The 19,388-nt window shown below is 41.0% G+C and overlaps 1 protein-coding gene across 2 annotated transcripts in view; it reads right to left on the bottom strand.

Annotated features, from left to right (window-relative positions):
* Window positions 1-19,388, bottom strand: part of timm21 (translocase of inner mitochondrial membrane 21) — a 62,248-nt gene that overhangs the window by 10,481 nt on the left and 32,379 nt on the right. The window contains exons 4-6 of one of the 2 annotated variants that reach the window (XM_041189128.1): window positions 15,391-15,464; window positions 13,056-13,158; window positions 12,052-12,068 (exon numbers count right to left, since the gene is read on the bottom strand). In XM_041189128.1, the coding sequence (XP_041045062.1) occupies window positions 12,052-12,068; window positions 13,056-13,158; window positions 15,391-15,464 (194 nt within the window). Of the gene's footprint in view, window positions 1-11,589; window positions 12,069-13,055; window positions 13,159-15,390; window positions 15,465-19,388 lie in introns of those variants that run through there. The other variant, XM_041189127.1, reaches the window with a different exon arrangement.

Genomic DNA, 19,388 nt, shown 5'->3' with positions numbered 1-19,388 from the left:
ACTTGTGGATGACATTATACTCTGCTACTTAATTCATTGCTTAGTGTTGTGCGCAGGTTGCTAAGTCTATTCTTATATAAATTATTTAGCCTCAGTTTGGCATTTTTGATGTTTAATGCTCACATCAACAGGAACAGAAACAGACTGAAGTCAACCTTTACATGACTGTGTGAAGTCTACGGTGCTCAGGTTGAAAGTTGCTAACTATATGTTACAAGGGGTTTTTGTCATCTACTTAATTTGTTTTTCCTGCTCCTTTTATTTATTCTTGACATGTGGACACTATTAGCAAAGCTGGCATTTAATGCCTAACTCTATTTGCACTAAGTTTGCGACAACTGTATGCTTGTTGGGAACCTTAGCAAGGTAGTTAAGAACAAAACAAGAGTCAGACATAGGCCAGACTTGGTAAGCCAACAGGTTTTCATCCTTAAAGGACATTAGTGAACCATTACAACAATCTGCCAACTGCATGGCCAGTTTTACTGACACCAGCTTTAATTTACAGTCTTTTTAATTTAATTAATTTACTCAAAATGCCATGGTGAAGTTCTCTCCACTTACAAGAAAATGGGAACTGGAGCAGGCCATTTAGCCCCTCAAGCCTGTCCTGCATTCAGTTAAATCATGGCTGATCTCTATCTTAACTTCATCTATGTGCCTTGGTTTCAACAACTTGCATTTATACAGCGCCTTTATCATAGTAAAACATCCCAAGGCGCTAAACAGGAGCGTTAAACAAAATTTGATACTTAGTTACATTAGGGGATATTAAGACAGGTGAGCAAAAGCTTGGATAAAGAGTTAAGATTGAAGGACTGCCCTAAAGGCAGTAAGAAAGGTAGAGAGGCAAAGAGCTTTAGGGAGGGAATTTCAGAGATTAGAACCTCAGCAGCTGAAGGCATGGCCATCAATGATGGAGTGATTAAAATCCGAGTTGCACAAGAGCGCAGATATTTTAGAGGATTGTAGAACTGGCAAAAGTTACATAGATAGTAAGGGATAAGGCCATGGAAGGATTTGAAAACAACGGTAAGCATTTTAAAATTGAGACATTGCTTAAATGGGAGCCAATGTAAGTCAGTATACACTGGGTGATGGATGAGTGAGACTTGATGTGGGCTAGGATACAGGGAGCAGAGTTTTAGATGACCCTAAGTTTATGGGGAGGGTGGAAGATGGAAGAGTGGCCAGGAGTCCATTGGAATAATTAAGACTAGAGGTAACAAAGGTGAGGGTTTCAACAGCAGTTGAGCCAAGGCAGGGCTGGAATCCAGTGATATTATGAAGGCTGAATTTTTAAAAATTATTTATTCATGAAATGTGGGTGTCATTGGTTAGGTCAGCATTGCCCATCCCTAACTGCCTTTGTTCAGAGGGCATTTTTAAGAGTCAACCACATTGCTGTGGGTCTGGAGTCACATGTTGGCTAGGCCAGGTGAGGACAGCTGATTTCTTTCTCTAAAGGGCATCAGTGAACCAGATGGGATTTTTTTTTAACAATAATCAACAATGGTTTCAGGGTCATTATTATACTCTTAATTCCAGATATTTGTTGAATTCAAATTCCACCATCTACCCAGGTCTCTAGATTACCAGTCCAGCAACAATACTACTACGCCACTGGTCTTAGGTGGTCTTAGGAATGACGTGGATATGCAGTTGGACTTAAATATGACACCAAGTTTCAAACAGTCTGATCCAACCTTAGGAAGTTGCTAGGGAGAGGAATTGAATGGCTGGCTTGGGAACGGAGTTTGACGTGTGGTCCAAAGACAGTCTTTCCAATATCTGTTGCAGGAAATTTCTGTTCATCTTGTACTGGATGTTGGACAAGCAGTCTTAGAAATACTGAAGGGGTTGAGAGGGGTTGAAAAGAAGCAAATGTGACGTGTGAGAAAACTTTTTCACACAACGAGTGGTTTGGGTCTGGAATGCACTGCCTGGAAGTGTGGTGGAGGCAGATTCAATCAAGGCATTCAAGAGGCCATTAGATGATTATTTGAATAGAAATAATGTGCAGGGGAAGAGGCAGGGCAATGCCACTAGGTCATAATGCTCATTTGGAGAGCTGGTGCAGACACGATGTGCCAAATGGCCTCCTTCTGTGCCATTAAAATTCTGTGATTCTGAGGTGGTGGTGAGGTAGAACTGGCTGTCATCAGCATACATGTGATGGTGTGGTTTCGGATTATGTTGTTGAAGGGCTGCATGTAGGTGATATATTAAAGGGGGCCAAGGATAGATCCATAGGGGACATTAGAGGTAATGGTGCGAATGCGGGAAAAGGAGTAATTACAGGTGTTTCTTTGGTTGTGATGGGGTAGATAATAATGGAACCATGCAAGTGCAATCCCATTCAAGCTGGATAATGCACGAGAGGTCTTGGAGGAGGAGGTTTTGGCCTGTGATGATGTGAGTTCACACTACTCGTGTACCTCTTTATTTGTGGGATCAGCCCACTGTGAGTTAAAACAGCCTTGTGCTGAACAGGCAAGCTTTGTGAAGCAGGTCTAAGGCAAGGATGTGTGAAAATCATTCACCCTTACCTTCAGGGTGTGGGAGTTGTTTGTATGATCATTGTATTCATTGTAATAAGGTGATCAGAAGAGCTTAAGTAAACCATTCAACCATGGTAACAGAAAGATTAGGAGGGATTGAGATGGGCTAAGTGTATATCTTCTTGACTCCATGATGTCAACTTGATGTCACTTTAGGTGTCTTCTGATGTATTGTGACTTAGTGGTAGTATGCATGAAATGTAGAGGTCAAAAGTAGAATTGGTATGAGTTTTGAGTAAACTACTATATGCTGCAGTTGCACTGGATTGTGGAGTGTGATGTATCTGAGTTCTCATAGTAACTCGTGAGCTCGATAAAGAATTATCGAGTAAAAAGTAATCATTCTGGAATCGTGTTGTATGATTTATCTGAGTACTCATGATGGATTATATAGTATGAGCTCGTCAAAGAACTGGAACACTACGTAGGAAGAGATAATTGTAACATTTATCACCCTTGTTGAACAAAAATCTATCAATCTCAGCTTGAATTTTTCAGTTAATTTAGCCTCAACAACTTTTCAGGGACAGTTTTAGATTTGTATTGCCCACTGTGTGAAGAATACTTTATGACATTCCCTCCCCATGCCACTTCCCAACATCACCCCGCCCAGCGACCCCCACCCCAACAAGCCCTCTTGTTTTAGGTTTACTCACCTGAGGAAATAGCTTCTCTCTATCTTACCCTATCAAACCATTTTACCTACTTTAATTAGATCATCCCTTTATCTTCTAGGTTCGAGAGAATGTAAGACTGCTCTACACGTGCGTATAATTTAACAACTTTAGTCTGGTATAATTCTGGTCAATCAGTGCTCCACCCCTCTGAGGACAATATATTCTTCCTAAGGTGCAGAGCCCAAAACTGAATGCAATACTCCAGTTGATGTTTAACTAGAGCTCTCTACAGCTGTACCATAACTTCCACCGCTTCATATTCCAGCTCTCTCGAGATAAAGGCCAACATTCCATTAATCTTTTAAATTATTCATTGTATCTGTCCAGTAGTTTCTTGTTATTTATGTAATTGAACCTCTAATTCTCTCTGCTTGTCCACAGTTCCTAGCTTCTCACCTATTTAGAAATACAGAATCACAGAATTTTAACAGCACAGAGGGAGGTCACTCGGCCCATCGTGCCAGCACCAACTCTCCAAATGAGCATTGTGACCAAGTGCCATAGCCTTGCCTTTCCTCTGTACCCCTGCACATTGTTTCTATTCAACTAATCATCTAATGCCCTCTTGAATGCCTCGACTGAACCTACCTCCGCCACACTTCCAGGCAGTGCATTCCAGACCTGAACCACTCATTGTGTGACAAAGTTTTTTCTCACGTCACATTTGCTTCTTTTACAAATCACTTTAAATCTGTGCCCTCTCGTTCTTGATCCTTTTATGAGCGGGAACAACTTCTCCCTATCTATTCTGTCCAGCCCCGCATGATTTCGAACATCTCTATCAAATCTCCTCTTAACCTTGTTCTCCCCAAGGAGAGCAGTCCCAACGTCGCCAATCTATCTTCGTAACTGAAGTTTCTCACCTCTGGAAACATTCTTGTAAACCTCTTCTTCACTCTCTTCAATGTGTTCACATCCTTCCTATAATGTGGCACCCAGAACTGTACACAATACTCCAGCTGAAATCTAATGGGTGTCTTATAAATTCAGCATTACCTCCCTGCTCTTGTACTCTATGCCCCTATTAATAAAGCCCAGGATACTATATGCTTTATTAACTGCTCTCTCCACCTGTCCTGCCACCTTCAATGATCTATGCACATGTACACCCAGGACTTTCTGCTCCTGCACCCCCTTCAAAATTTCACCCCTTATTTTATAGTGTCTGCCCATGTTCTTCCTACCAAAAATGCATCACCTCACACTTCTCTGCATTGAACTTCATCTGCCACCTATCTGCCCACTCCACCAACTTGTCTATGTCCTTTTGAAGTTCTACATTGTTCTCCTCGCAGTTTACAACACTCCCAAGCTTTGTATCATCCGCAAACTTTGAAATTGTCCCCTGCACACCAAGATCTAGATCATTAATACATATCAGGAAAAGCAAGGGTCCCAATACTGACGCGCGGGGAACTCAACTACAAACCTTCCTCCAGCCTGAAAAATATCCATTAACCATTACTCTCTGCTTCTATTTTTCAGCCAATTTTGTATCCACGTTGCTACTGTCCCTTTTATTCCATGAACAATAATTTTTCTCACAAGTCTATTTTGTGGCACTGTATCAAATGCCTTTTGAAAGTCCATGTACACCACATCAACAGCATTACCCTCATTGGCCTTTTCTGTTACCTCTTCAAAAAAACTCTGGCAAGTTAGTTAAACACAGGTTCCCCTTTAGAAATTCATGCTGGCTCTTCCTTATCAAACCATAGTTTTCCATGCGACTACTAATTCTAACCCAAATAATTGTTTCTAGAATCTTTCCCAACACTGAAGTTAAAATGACTGGTCTGTATTTGCTAGGCTTATCCTTACAACCTTTTTTTAACAAGGGTATAATGGTTTCAATTCTCCAGTTCTCTGGCATCTCCCCTGAGTCTAGGGAAGACTAAAAGATTATAGCCAGTGCCCCTGCAATTTCCACTCTCACTTTCTTCAATATCCTTGAATGCATCCCATCCGGTCCCATGCCTTATCAATTTTAAATATTGACAGTCTATTCAACACTTATTCTTAGCAATTTTGAACTCTTCTAGTGACAGTGTTTCCTCGTCTGTCACCATGGCCTGGGTAGCATCTACCTTCTTGGTAAGGACGGACGCAAAGCATTCATTTAAAAACCCCAGCCATGACCCCTTCGTCTATGTATAAATCCTTTTTAGGTCCCTAATCAGCCTAACTTCTCCTTTTACCACTCTTTTACTATTTATATGCCTATAGAAGTCTTTGGGATTCCCCTTTAAGTTGACTACCAGTCCTTTCTCATGATCCCTCTTCGCTTCTCTAATATGCTTTTTCACCTCCACTCTGAACCTTCTGTCTTTCACTTGGTTCTCAATTGCATTTTCTACCTGCCAACTGTCATAAGCACACTTCTTTTTATCTTAATTTCTATCTCCTTTTTCATCCAGGGAGTTCAGGATTTGTTTGCCCAACCTTTCCCTTTTGATGGAATATACCTTGACTATGCCGAAACTAATTATTTTTTGAAGGTAGCCCATTGTTCAGCTATGGTTTTTCCCATCAATCTTTAGTTCCAGTCTATCTGGCCCAACTCTGTTCTTGCCACATCGAAGTCGGCTCTCGTCCAGTTAATTATTCTTTGGATTGCCTATCGTCCTTTTCTATCATCATCCTAAAATGTACAATACAATAATCACTGTCTCCTAAATGTTCCCCCACTGACACTTGATCTATTTGGCCCACCTCATTTCCAAGAACCAAGTCCGACAGTGGGTCTTTTCTTGTTAGATTGGACAAATATACCTGTAGAAAATTTTTCTGAACACAATCTAGGAACTTTTGCCCCTCTCCACCCTTTACATTGTCCCAGTCTACATTCAGGTAATTAAAGTCCCCCATTATAACTACTCGATAATGCTTGCATCTCTCTGTAATTTCCCTGCAGATTTGTTCTTCTACGTCTTTCTCACTAGTTGGTGGTCTATAGACTACACCAGGCAATGCAATTGCAGCCTTTTTGTCCCTGAGCTCCAGCCAAATTGATTCTGCCCTTTAACCCCCTGGGACATCTTCTTTCTCCAGCATGGCTCTCCTTAATCAATACTTCCACCCCTCCTCCTCTCCTTCCTTTCCTATCTTTTCTGAGCACCCTGTACCCAGGAATTTTTAACACCCAGTTCTGCCCTTCCTTGAGCCAGGTCTCTGTTACCGCCACAACATCATATTTCCACATGGCAATCTACGCCTGTAACTCCCAATCTTATTTACTATACTCTATGCATTCACATACATGCATAGTAAGCATGATTTAGATTTTGTTACTTTCTCCCTCACCCTGATTTCACCTATTAACTTATTATTCTGAATACTAGTGCCATCTGTCCCTCCCAGTATTTTGCACACCCTGGTATTCCTCTCTAATACTTTTTCTTGGTTCTCACACCCCTGATGAGTTAGATTAAAGCCCTCCCAACAGCACTAGCAAGGATTTCAGTCCCAGCTATGTTCAGGTGCAACCTGTCTGGCTTGTACAGGTGCCATCTCCCCCAGAGCCAGTCCCAGTGCCCTAGGAATCTAAAGCCCTCTGTCCTGCACCAGCTTTCCAGCCACGCATTCATATGCCTTATCCTCTGTACTCAATGGCATGTGGCACTGGGAGTAATCCGGAGATTACTACGTTTGAGGTCCTGCTTGCTAATTTTCAGCCCATCTTCCTAAATTCTGATTGCAGGACCACATCCCCCTTCCTACCTAAATCATTGGTATCAACATGGACCACGACCTCTGGCTGTTCACCCTCCCCCAGAAGAATGTCCTGCAGCCGCTCTGTACATCCTTGACCCTGGCACCAGGGAGGCAAAGTAACATCCTGGAGTCTCATCTATGGCCACAGAAGCATTTGTTTGCTCCCTTAACCAATGAATCCCCCATCGCTATTGCTCTTTCATTCTTCTTCCCCCTTTCTGTACAGCCGAGCCGCTTGTGGTACCACAAACTTGGCTCTGACTGCACTCTAGACTATTCTTTTACTGACAGAAACGTAGCAAGCAGTGTTTGGTTAAATATTTTTGGAGATATCGTAGCTTATATTATTCTTATATTACAAGCAACATCTGTGGCATTGCCTTCTGTGATTGTAGGATATGTTGGGGTCAATTTTAACCCATCCTGTCTGACAGTAAGGGGCAGGGGGACCTTTTAAAATGGAGCAATGTGACTTACTCCTGTCCCCTCAAACTCCACTGCAATCACACTGGTCACCATTGTAATGGCTCAGTCCACTTAAGGGGCCGCTGCACTTGTCAGAAGCAATAGGCCTGTGAATTTATAGAAATTGGGGTTCAATTACTTCCATGCTTTTTAACCTGGGCCTGAACCAGATGCAGCAGTGGCATTGTTGCCACTTGAAAGCAGGCCAGTGCCATCAGGAAGCATGAAGAGACCCTCCCATAGCAGTGAAAACACTTTCTCTTGTGGGACCAGGAAGAACAGGAGATCTCCTTTCAAGACCCAGAAGGAAAGTCATCGCTTCCCCTGCCTTGGACTTCTGCCCTTTATTCTAGCAAGACCCTCCTGAAACTGCCTCCCACAACTTACTGGTTTGCTGTGGAGTCTTCCTTTGATACCAATTGAACGTCCTCGCCTGCCTGCTGGCTAGTTGCCACTATCCGGAGGGTTCCTTACAAGCACTAAACAGATGAAGTCTGGGAAAATGCCCCAGTTCAAGTCATTGAGTGCATTTTGTTCCAAAAAAGAATGGGTGGTTAAAATCAATCTACTGCCTTACAACAATGGGGTGATATGCCATATAATACAGGATTTATCATGGATCCCCAAGGCTACTAATTTATAGTATTGCAATAACTCAAATTTTGTTCTCATACAACATAGTTTTAGGTTGTTTTATTAGTGTTTTGAGGATGATTTCCATGAGTGTTTTTTTCTGTGAAAATTGTAAATCACTACTCACTCCAGTTCAGCGGTAACACATTTACTTTTGAGTTAGAATGTTGTGGGTTCAAATTCCATGCTGGAGACTTGAGCACAAGATCTAGGCTGATGCTTTAATAGAGTACTGAGGGCATGCACTGTCGGAGATGCCATCTCCCAGCTGAGATGTTAAACCATGGCCTCATTTAACCTCTCAGGTGGACAAAGATTCCTTGTGGCTCTATTTCAAAGAAGAACAGGGCAGTTCTACCCAGTAACTTGGTCAATATTTAGCCCTAAACCAACAACACAAAAACAGATTGTCTCACTGCTATTGGTGGGATCTTGCTGTGTTTGTCACATTTCTCAATTTACAACAGTGATTACATTTCAAAAGTAAATAATTGGTTGGCTGTAAAGAGCTTTGGGATGTCCTGAGATTGTGAAAGGTGCTATATTAATGCAAATTCTATTTTTTGCATAAATGAATAGCCTTATTTTATACAGAGTCTTTGTTTACTGTAAAACTGAGAACACACAAAATGGTATGCAACATGTAGCAGATTAACAGTAAGTTTCTGCTGTTTTACGATAATACGATAAATCCTGTATTATATGGCAAATCACCCCATTGTTGTAAGGCAGTAGATTGAATTTAACCATCCATTCTTTTTTGGAACAAAATGCACTCAATGACCTGAACTGGGGCATTTTCCCAGACTTCATCTGTTTACTGCAGCAACCAATCATTTTAACACCACATTTGGCAGCCTGAATGACACAAATCTCCTTCTTGAAGAAGTGCCAAGAAATCAAAGCTGACCCTGGCTCTCTGATTTAGTTAACTCTAAACATTTTTGTTCATTGGGGTGACAGGATGTGTGACTCATTACATTCAAGAATTAGTGGTTTCCAGGGGTGATGGTGGCAGGGTTTGTTCTTGGGGGTTGTTGGAAAAAGATATAAGACAGAATTTTACCGCTGCCCGGATGGGAGGCGGTGGAGAGGAGCAGTAAAATAGCAGGTCCTGGATCAGGACAGCTCCCTGACGCAGTCCCACTGCCAGGGAATTTTTCCAGTGGTGGACTGCCAGGTGGATTGGCTGCCCACTCCAGCTTAATGGAGACAGCCTCCTGGTGGCAGCCGGGGTCACCTTTGCAGCCATGGATTCCATGCCCCATAGAAGGCCAGTGGTCAAGGAATGCAGTCCGCACAATCCCAAAGATCTCCCTGGAGGGGGTTACCCTCTGATCTTTGGCCATCTGAATTTATTTTTTATCCGTGTACCTGGAAGTGCCCTCAGTAACCGACTTGCCTCATCAGCACCCACCTCTCCCGGTGACATTTCTGAAGTTTCAGAGATACTTACAGATCCCATATAATTGGGCTGGCAACATCAGGAGCATGTCCACCCTCTTTAATTGGGCCAGTGTGGTCAATGGTGGGCCAGTAGGTGCCCAACTAGGGATAAAATGGTTGAGTCAATCTTGCTGCCTTCAATTGCAGGCTCAGGACCAAGGAATGACAACACAAGGGATCTGCAAGTACAGGGCTTATTTGTTAAAAATAGTGAAGTGGTCTCTGGTTTCCAGAAATACTATGCCAGTAGATGATGCTATGAATGTAATGTTACATGACAAGTTGAAAACAATGGGTCAGAGTTTGCTGCATGACAGCCCTAACAGAATCCTGAACAATCCTCATGAATTCCAGTCTTGGAAATAAGCTCTTCAGCCCAACATCAGGATCTGGAAGCTCACAGTAAAATTCAGTCCATAACATCAGTTGAGCAGCCAGGTTTATTCCTGAATTCAATTTCTGAAGAGAGTGGATGTTTCCCATCATTGGGAGTGGGTGGGGGTGGTTGTTAGGGCAATCTAGCACAATTTCATCTGCATTACTGGAGGAGGTGCATCACACGTTTACTGACCTGTCCTGCCCCTTTACCACTTACGTGCAATTCTGAAGTTGTACATGCTGATTGCAATCTTCTCTACTTGATTAAGTGGTTTTGGGAAGTTACAAGTGCATTTATTTTATTTCCAAGACTGGAATTCATGAGGATTGTTCAGGATTTTGTTAGGGCTGTCATGTAGTAAGTTCTGACCCATTGTTTTTGACTTGTCATGTAACGTTACATTCATAGCACCATCTACTGGCATAGTACTTTTGGAACCCTGAGACCACCTCACTATATTTAACAAATAAGCCCTATACTTGCAGATTCCCTGTGCTGTTGTCCCTGGGTTAAAATGTTGTTCTGTAGTTCCTCCTATGATTAGAGTTGGCAGTGCAGCACTTATGCCTGTGAGTTTGAAGATTGTGAATTCAAATCCCAGACGAGTGACTTCAGCACATAATTCAGCCCAACGCTTCAGTGCAATGCTTAGGGAGGGCTGTTCTATTGGAGGTGCTGCTTTTGACTGAACACTGTGGGTTCTAAATTCCATCTAGAGATTTGATCACATAATCTAGGCTGCCATTTCAGTGAACTTGTGCTGCACTGTTGGAGGAGCTATCTTTTGGAGGAGATGCTTTAGGTTTAACAAGGCTTTGGGAAATCTGGAATCACGAAGGTGTTAAAAGCCTTGCCTAGTGGTTTCCATCTGAGCACCAGACTTTAACTAGTAAGATAAGATAAAGCTTTTAACATTAGCCCAATTGAGACCTGGCAGGTCAGGCCTTTTAAAAACTCAAAACCTCCTAGAAAGGGTGGCTGACCTCAAGCTGAATATACCTGTCCCCACATATTAGGTGGTGTTTACAGTCTGGACTGGAGTTGGGGGGGAGGGTTCTTTTTCTGCAATTTACCCCGTGGAACAGGAAATCTAGCTCACAGGTATATTTGCATAGCTTGGGCAGGCCACTGGCATCAGCATGAATGCATCAGGGCAGCTAAGCTCAGCTTGAGGTCAGCCACCCTTTCTAGGAGGTTTTGAGTTTTTAAAAAGGCCTGACCCGCCAGGTTTCAATTGGGCTAATGTTAAAAGCTTTATCTATTCTCACTAGTTAAAGTCTGGTGCTCAGATGGAGACTACCGGGCAAGGCTTTTAACACCTTCATGATTTCAGATTTCCCAAAGCCTTGTTAAACTCAAAACACATTTAAATTAGTATGAACGCTGGAGCATCAACATGTAAGTAATTTCTCTAAATTATAGTAAATAGGACTTTGCCCATAGTTTCCCAACGTTTCTGATTTTAAACACGCTTGGATGGGGATGCTAAGAAGATATCAGCTGCTTCTCCACCAGGGAAGGAGGTATAGATCAGAGGAGGAAGGGAGAGTATGGCAGAAAGGAAGGAACAATGGAGGGAAAAAAATATCAGTTCCTAGCTGCCTGCTTAAAAGTAGCATTAGAAGTAATTTAAAAGTGGCATATAAGTGTATCCACTCAGTGTATGGTGCATACCTTAGGCAGACCTATCAAAAGATGAAAAACAAGAATATAATTTGCAATCACAGAGTTATTTATTTATAACTTATCATTTGTTTTCGTGCCATAATTGAATTTTGTTTGTTCAAAGAAAAGGGCTAGCAATTAGTCCTTAAACTTGATATTACCTGTAAAACTTTTCAACGCAACAGGCTAAACTCGATGATTTAAAATAGAGAGCATGTTAATCAATACACTGTATAAAAAGCCAGTATCATTTACAGATATTATACCTCAGATCTGAGCCTGACCCTCTACAAGAATAAATTGGGATGACATCATCTGAAAAGGATGATTAATTATCCAAATCATCTTTCATTCACATAATTTATTCGATCTACAAAAACCAAAAGCAATCTCTGGTTTCGTATTAGCTCATGGAAACGAATGCAATCAGTTCCTTTACCGGTTGTCTTCAACAATAATGGTCCTTTTAGGATAAGTGTCAAAGTCCACAAATATATAATGAAAGTCGTACCTTCCACTTTCGGGGTTCTGCAATAAAGGGAAAAAAAGATAGCTTTGTTTTATAATCATAATTTGCTCTTCTCTCATCTAAAGTAATAAGGGGCAGAAAACAAATGGCGCTGAATTTGTACTTTGTCTTTTTGGAATTGTTTTGATTTTTTTATGTCAATATGGAAATTAAGGTGAACAATTCTGAACCTTACTTTAAAAGCAAAACATTCTGTTGAATCGGAAACTCGGTGTGCAGTTAAAATAAGTTTGCTGGCCTGTTCTGGTAAACTGCAGATAGGCAACAACACAGATGTTTCTGAGAGATGAACATTCAAACTTCTCAGTGTTTCAAATAGCACCACTGTATTCTCAAGCACAGATTTTTATACAGCTGTATACTTTTATATGAAAAATCAAATCCTATGGGCATTTTATTCCAAATCAACATTTTAATTTTTAAGTTGTCCATCAAAAATTAAAATTTCATTATCCACTTCCAATTTGCAGCTTAAATCCAATCTGACACATGGAAATGGATGACATTTTAATAGTTTATTTTTTTTTTTAAATTACCTAATTAGTAATATTTAGATATTCTAAATCTTCATTCTTTCGTCTGTATTGATTCACTCTTCTGCTGCCAACCTTCTCCCAAAGCACCGCTAATGACTAGTTGCTGAGTTATCACTCAAGCCTAAACTGCCCACCGAATATTCTCACCTTCACCTACTAAGGAGACAGCACAATCTCCCAACTGGCACTGTCCTCTTTTACTATCTTGACTTTAGGTACCTCAGGTCAGGAACTATGTGGAGCAGGGGACAGCAGATGAATGCTCTGTGACACAACTTTGCTGCTTCAACAATTAACATCACAGTTACCAGTATTTTACTAAAATTGTAACTTGCGTTGGGGGGGGTGGGGAGGGTGGTGAGAGGGCAGTTATTAAAAAAAACTTGACACTAAAACTAAAAATAGAACTAGCAAGGCCTGCAGAACAATCAATTGAAGAAAATAATTAACCTCTTTTGCATCCAAGTGCACTGTTCCTTTTATGGGTTCGGAGCCCTCAATGTAAAATTTGATTTGAATATGCTTCACACCATCCTTCACGTATTCCACATGACTAAAAGACAGAAAAGCAATATTACAAGGAAGAAGAAAAGGAAGGAAAAATGTGCAATTACATATCCTCAGGATGTTTCAAAATGCTTTAAGGCCAATGAAATACTTCTGAAATGTAGTCACCATTGTTTTCGCAAGGATCGAATGAGCTAACGTGCGTGTAACAAGATGCCATAAAAAACAATGAGACGATTGACTAGATTGTCTTTTTTGGTGGTGTTGGTAGGGGGGAATAAACAAGGAGCACTCCCTTACAGTATCAAATGTTGTTTCATAATGCTCCAATGATGTGCCTTAGGGTGTTTTATTATATTAAAAGGTGTTTACGTAAATAAAAGTTGATGATACCATTGCAAAATGGCATTTGTTTTGAGGTTAAGACCCCCGAATTTTGCTTATATTTCCTCACATTAAACAATATTGCTGAACCAAGAGAGCTTATGACCTATTCAACAAGAATTTGCCACATCCACAATCATAATAAGCATTTTTTTCTCTGAACTTTTTTGATTGGTCTGTTTAAGGGATCTGTCTGGCAGGTTTATTTGATGGGTGGTGCCTGGTACATGCAGAGTCTGATGGGGCATGTGGAGGACTGGAATGTGTGACATACATTTGTGGCTGCCAACAGTTGGTGCTGGCAGGGTTGGGGGGGATGCATGGCGGTGCTGGTTGATGGAGAATAGAAACAACTGAAGGGGTAGGGTGAGTTCAACAAAAAAGTTACCTTGTCTGGAGCGACTGTGAGGGATGAGATTGATGGGGAAGGCAAGAGTAAGGTGGGGATGGGATGGGAGGAATGAAAGGGATGGGATGGTATGAGAGTGATGACAAGGGAAGGATGGGATTGCCTGGAATAGCTGGATGAGATGCTGGAATTGATTAAGTGTGGCAAAATGATGGGGACAATTATTTGACATGTATTATTTAAATACTATTCTTTGTGCTAAAGATGGAAAATTCACTGAATTTGAATGAAAAAGCTTTAGTAACACTGTCAGGCAAATGAAAAGCATATATCAGCATTGATTCTATAGATGGAGAATATGATAACTGTCTATACCCTCCAGAGTTTCTACACCAATGGGCACGCCACTGCACAAACTTAGGCTCAAGGGAGGAGCAGCTATAATGTTCCTACAAAATTTGAATCCTAAAAGAGGACTTTGCCATGGACCAAGATTGGTAGTTAGGAAGCTGTGCTCTTTGGTGATAAATGCTGAAATTATAACAGGCAGATTTCAAGGAAATAAAGTGTTTAATCCTTAAATAATATTGAGCAAATCAGGTGTAAACTTGCCTTTTCAACTCAGGAGGAACAGTCCCAATTAGGCTTTCAAATTCTATGATTTTAAACAAGTCACAAGGCGAGGCACTTGACAAAATTTGTATTTGTATTCCCAGGGCTGTTTTTTCAGATAGACAGTTTTAATGTAGTTTTTTCCAGAGTGAGTAGTTTTGATTCTATTAAATTCTAGGTGAAAGATTAACTAGAAATCCTGGATTTGAAGAAGTGCTGTTGGAACAAAGATACTGATTTGGCTACAAATGTTTTGCGGGTCTCTATTAGGAAGGAGATTTTAGGGCAGATGACCAAAAGCTTGGTCAAAGGAGGAGGCTTTAAAGAGCGTCTTAAAGATGGAGACAGAGGTAGAGAAATGGAAAGGTTTACAGAGGGAATTCTAGAGGCTTGGGCCTAGACAGCCAAAAGCACAGCACCAATGGAAACTAGGGACTCACAGGTCATAAGAATTGGAGGGAAGTTTAGAGGGTTATTGATAGTATTTGCAGACTTTCACCAATTTCATTAAACCTGTAGTCAGAAGTGGGTAATTTTAACTTGTTATGATATGTAAGCCAGGCGATAACAGATTGGCCAATTGTTATATATCCTTCCTGATTTCCATGCTAGTTCAGAGGGACGTAAAATGGTCGCTGATTTCTTTCAGGCGTCCCTTGAAACCTACTTCTTTGACCAAGATTTGGTCATCTGGTCTAACATGTTCTTATGTAGCTCAGGGTCAAATTTTGTTTGGCAATATTCCTGTGAAACGCCTCGGAACATTTTACTACATTAAAAGGTGCTATACAAATCCAAGTTGTTGTAGGGATGGAAGGTGAAGACAAATCCTCCATCAACGAGAAAAGGTACCATCTTTATTGACAATCTTTAATGTGTTAAATTTACTGAAGAGGCACATAACAATCTTTACTATGTTGAATCTTAATTTACCTGACATGTCGTCTTCTACCGCGTCGAGATGTCTCTCCATAACCTTTTATAGGTTCTCCCAGTGCTCCAATTATCTGTGAACACAAGCTGTTCTTAAAACTAGGCATTCAAATTATATACATACTGTTGTAAAGTTTTGTGATATTAATCACAAACTCTCTTCCATATTCTGTGCAAAAAAAGGTGCATTATACTCTGATTTTGATATAATAATACATCCCTTAGTAGGATAGGAACAAAAGGGCCAAAAAACAGCAACATGGATTTCATAGGAACCTGCTTCCATCAGAATTGCTCACTGTACATACTGATACATGTACATCATATAGGCAGGGGAGACACACACTAAGCAAGCATGTAAAATAATTACAGGGGTGTATTGGTAATGTATCAGAAGCAGAGCAGAGAAACAAATGCCAGCTCCTCGACCAGCAACACAGCTTGTCTTCATCTTAAGCAAATATTAGCTCTTCAGCAATTGTGAGCTCACAAGTTCAACAGATTTACAGCTTATCTGTATGAGTTCTGTACCACTTGGGAGATAAGAGTGAAGATTTACTCAGGCCCTGAAATTAGATAAGTATAGAAAATACTTGATGCATTCTCTGGAATTTCTCTCCCCACAAGACAGTAAAGGCATTAACCCAGTTATTTTAAATGAGTTAGCATCACTGCTAACATAGCAGAGAGGAATTTTGAACAAATGTGTTACATGTTTGTACTCCAGTATTACAGGGGATAATTTTAGGGCCCCACTGTGTGCTGTACACTTAAGGTGGCATACTGTGGCACAAGTTTTCTTTATTAAAAAAATAGACAAGGTACCACTTTAATTAGAAGTGATCTAGTGGTTATGATATTGGACTAAAAACTCAGATTGAGAGTTCAAAACCCATGGGAAGATGTGATATTGTATTCAATAAGGCTATTTTAATTAGTTTGGTTTGGTTTACTCTATTCCATTGGGAGACTGGTTAATTATTGAATGAATCATTTTGGTTATTTTATTCTCTTCCACTTTTTCTCTCCCTCATATTGAAGTCCTGCAAAGAATGAACCAGAATCAGATACGTGATGCACTTAATAATGTATTGAGGATGCAGTGAGAAGGAAGAACAAGTATAAAAACAAAAAAACTGCAGATGCTGGAAATCCAGAACAAAAACAGAATTACCTGGAAAAACTCAGCAGGTCTGGCAGCATCAGCGGAGAAGAAAAGAGTTGACGTTTCAAGTCCTCATGACCCTTCGACAGAACTTGAGTGAATCCAAGAAAGGGGTGAAATATAAGCTGGTTTAAGGTGTGTGTGTGTGTGTGTGTGTGGGGGGGGGGGTGGTTTGGGTGGGGGGAGAGAAGTGGAGGGGGTTGGTGTGGATGTAGGGACAAACAAGCAGTGATAGAAGCAGATCATCAAAAGATGTCACAGACAACAGAACAAAAGAACACATAGGTGTTAAAGTTGGTGATATTATCTAAACGAATGTGCTAATTAAGAATGGATGGTAGGGCACTCAAGGTATAGCTCTACTGGGGGTGGGGGGAGCATAAAGGATTTAAAAATAATGGAAATAGATGGGAAAAGAAAAATCTATATAATTTATTGGAAAAAACAAAAGGAGGGGGAAGAAACAGAAAGGGGGTGGGGATGGAGGAGGGAGCTCAAGATCTAAAGTTGTTGAATTCAATATTCAGTCTGGAAGGCTGTAAAGTGCCTAGTCGGAAGATGAGGTATTGTTCCTCCAGTTTGCGTTGGGCTTCACTGGAACAATGCAGCAAGCCAAGGACAGACATGTGGGCAAGAGAGCAGGGTGGAGTGTTAAAATGGCAAGCGACAGGGAGGTTTGGGTCATTCTTGCGGACAGACCGCAGATGTTCTGCAAAGTGGTCGCCCAGTTTACGTTTGGTCTCTCCAATATGGAGGAGACCACATTAGGAGCAACGAGTGCAGTAGACTAAGTTGGGGGAAATGCAAGTGAAATGCTGCTTCACTTGAAAGGAGTGTTTGGGCCTTTGGACAGTGAGGAGAGAGGAAGTGAAGGGGCAGGTGTTACATCTTTTGCGTGGGCATGGGGTGATGCCATAGGAGGGGGTTGAGGAGTAGGGGGTGATGGAGGAGTGGACCAGGGTGTCCTGGAGGGAACGATCCCTACGGAATGCCGATGGGGGGGTGAAGGGAAGATGTGTTTGGTGGTGGCATCATGGAGTTGGCGGAAATGGCGGAGGATGATCCTTTGAATGCGGAGGCTGGTGGGGTGATAAGTGAGGACAAGGGGAACCCTATCATGTTTCTGGGAGGGAGGAGAGGGCATGAGGGCGGATGCGCGGGAGATGGGCCGGACATGGTTGAGGGCCCTGAAGAATAAGTACTATGTTGTATTTAGAGCTCAGGGCCAATGATTTTTTTTAAAGGATTAACAAATTGAGAAAAGTAAAAATGATGGGAAAAGTGCAAAATTTGGAGGTTACAACAGAGAAGAACTGACAAAAGTAGTCATTGGCTAAAAATGAACAACCATAGAAAAACATGTATGACAACTGTTGCACTCAATTCCTTTGTTCGGGGTACTAAACAGGTATTGCATTGCTTGAGAAAATTCTCTTTGCTGGATGATAGCCAAGTCTGCTAATTTGGAACAGAATACAAATTACTTCATGGACCAGTTATTTTGTTTATAGCAAGACAGTTCCTATAAGGTAGATTAAATGGAAAATTAAAAATTGTTATTGCTGTTGTTAAAATGATGCACTAAGTTTAAAACAACATCAGATCTGGTCCAGTTCTAATCTGTGTGGAACAACTTCAAAAGTGTATCTTATAATGGCAAAATGGATATTTGATAATCAAACAACCATCAATCAGCAGTTTGGACAAGCAAGGGTGCTCCTTACAGGGAAAATACAAGCTCACTTACTGCTCCATCTGTTTGATTTTGCCCTTCCTAAAGAGCCAGCTGAAAGCAGATGAAGCGCATTAGAAGTTGGAACCCAGTCAACACCAGAATGGTGGCTTGCAGTTAAAGAGAAAAGTTAAAACCTTAACCGCGTTTGTGCAGTCTGTATTAGACCAGTATATGGCTGTTAAAAAATTTAACTATTCCACCCTCATTGAAGTATTCCAGTGCTACTCACCTTTCCCAGTTTAGAGAAATGATACCAAAGAAGAGCACAGTACATTAGTGACAGGTTATTTCCTTATCATTATTATTGGTGGGCAAGGGTGAAATTGGTATCGGACAGTGAAACTGGTTTTGGGTAGAAGTCTAAGTGAATCAGTAAGGAAAGAAACTATTTAGTGCTTTTTCATCTCAGGACATCCTAAAGTTCTTTGTAGTCAACAAAGTGCTTTTGAAGTGCAGTCATTATCGTAATGCAGAACATTTGTTTCATGCACTTGCCGGTTTTCTTTTGAAAAGAAAATTGGACAGCGTGTAAATCAGCTTGCTGATATGTTATCATCCATTTTGAGCTACTGCCCACCACCAATTTCATTCCATGGTGTCCTGCACTATAAGTCTTAACCCCACGTCTTGGCTTCTACTAAATTACCAATGATTCTGGCAGCAAAAGGCTAACAAGATCTGCGCAAATATTGTCCCATGCAAAATACTTGGCATAGTGCGTATGTTTTCTTCCAATGCATAATTCATATCTCCATTTGGCAGGGACACTGCTAAGTGAGAAAAAGCATGATAAATTAGAGCTCGGAGATACACCATGATGAGCAAGGGCCCTGTGGGGGGTGTCATTTACTCCATCTGATAGACTTGGCATTTCACTTAGTTTAAACTTTGGTGCTGCAACCATCTGTTCAGAAATTTCTCATTTAAGAATTAGAAATCAAACTTTAAAAAAATGAAAGCTTAAGTTTTTTCAAAGCAAAGGCAAAAATCAAAATACTGCAGTTGCTGGAACTCTGAAACAAAAACTTGAAATGATGGAACTGGCCAGTCAGCATCTCAGAGAGAGCAGCCAAGTTCATGTTTCAAATGTGAACCTTT

This window comes from Carcharodon carcharias, chromosome 6, assembly GCF_017639515.1.
Source record: "Carcharodon carcharias isolate sCarCar2 chromosome 6, sCarCar2.pri, whole genome shotgun sequence".
NCBI lineage: Eukaryota > Metazoa > Chordata > Chondrichthyes > Lamniformes > Lamnidae > Carcharodon > Carcharodon carcharias.
This window is presented reverse-complemented; position numbering and strand designations above follow the sequence as displayed.